Source organism: Corvus brachyrhynchos, unplaced genomic scaffold, assembly GCF_000691975.1.
Source record: "Corvus brachyrhynchos isolate BGI_N302 unplaced genomic scaffold, ASM69197v1 scaffold65, whole genome shotgun sequence".
In the NCBI taxonomy this organism is placed as follows: Eukaryota; Metazoa; Chordata; class Aves; order Passeriformes; family Corvidae; genus Corvus; species Corvus brachyrhynchos.
This window is the reverse complement of record NW_008238365.1, coordinates 2197449-2197767: the sequence shown is the minus strand read 5'-3', so window position 1 is coordinate 2197767 and position 319 is coordinate 2197449. Positions and strand designations below refer to the sequence as shown.

At 71.2% G+C, this 319-nt stretch overlaps 1 protein-coding gene across 1 annotated transcript in view; it reads right to left on the bottom strand.

The window, feature by feature from the left end:
- COL16A1 (collagen type XVI alpha 1 chain) overlaps window positions 1-319 on the bottom strand; it is a 47555-nt gene that overhangs the window by 16049 nt on the left and 31187 nt on the right. The window contains exons 7-8 of the mRNA XM_017736110.1: window positions 252-314; window positions 77-173 (exon numbers count right to left, since the gene is read on the bottom strand). Coding sequence (XP_017591599.1) covers window positions 77-173; window positions 252-314 — 160 coding nt within the window. The remainder of the gene's footprint in view (window positions 1-76; window positions 174-251; window positions 315-319) is intronic.

Below are 319 nucleotides of genomic sequence, written 5' to 3'. Positions count from 1 at the left end.
GAAACCCCTGAGCGTGCACGGGGCAGCTCCAGGGTCCTGCCAGGATTGGGGTGGTCACTCAGGGGCACTCAGGGGCACTCAGGGGCACTCACCCCGCTGGCCGAGATCTCGCAGCACCCCTCCCGCCTGGCCAGCTCAGCGTCACAGTAGATGTGGGCTTGCTGGATGTCAAACTGCAGCGGGACGTGGGTGGCAGGTCAGGGGTGACCCTGGCACCGCGGACGGAGCTGCCCCACCCCGCGGGCACTCACCCGGACCGGGGTGCCACGCACGGCGTCCAGCCCCAGGAAGGTGTTGCCCTCCGGGGCGCGCGCCTGCC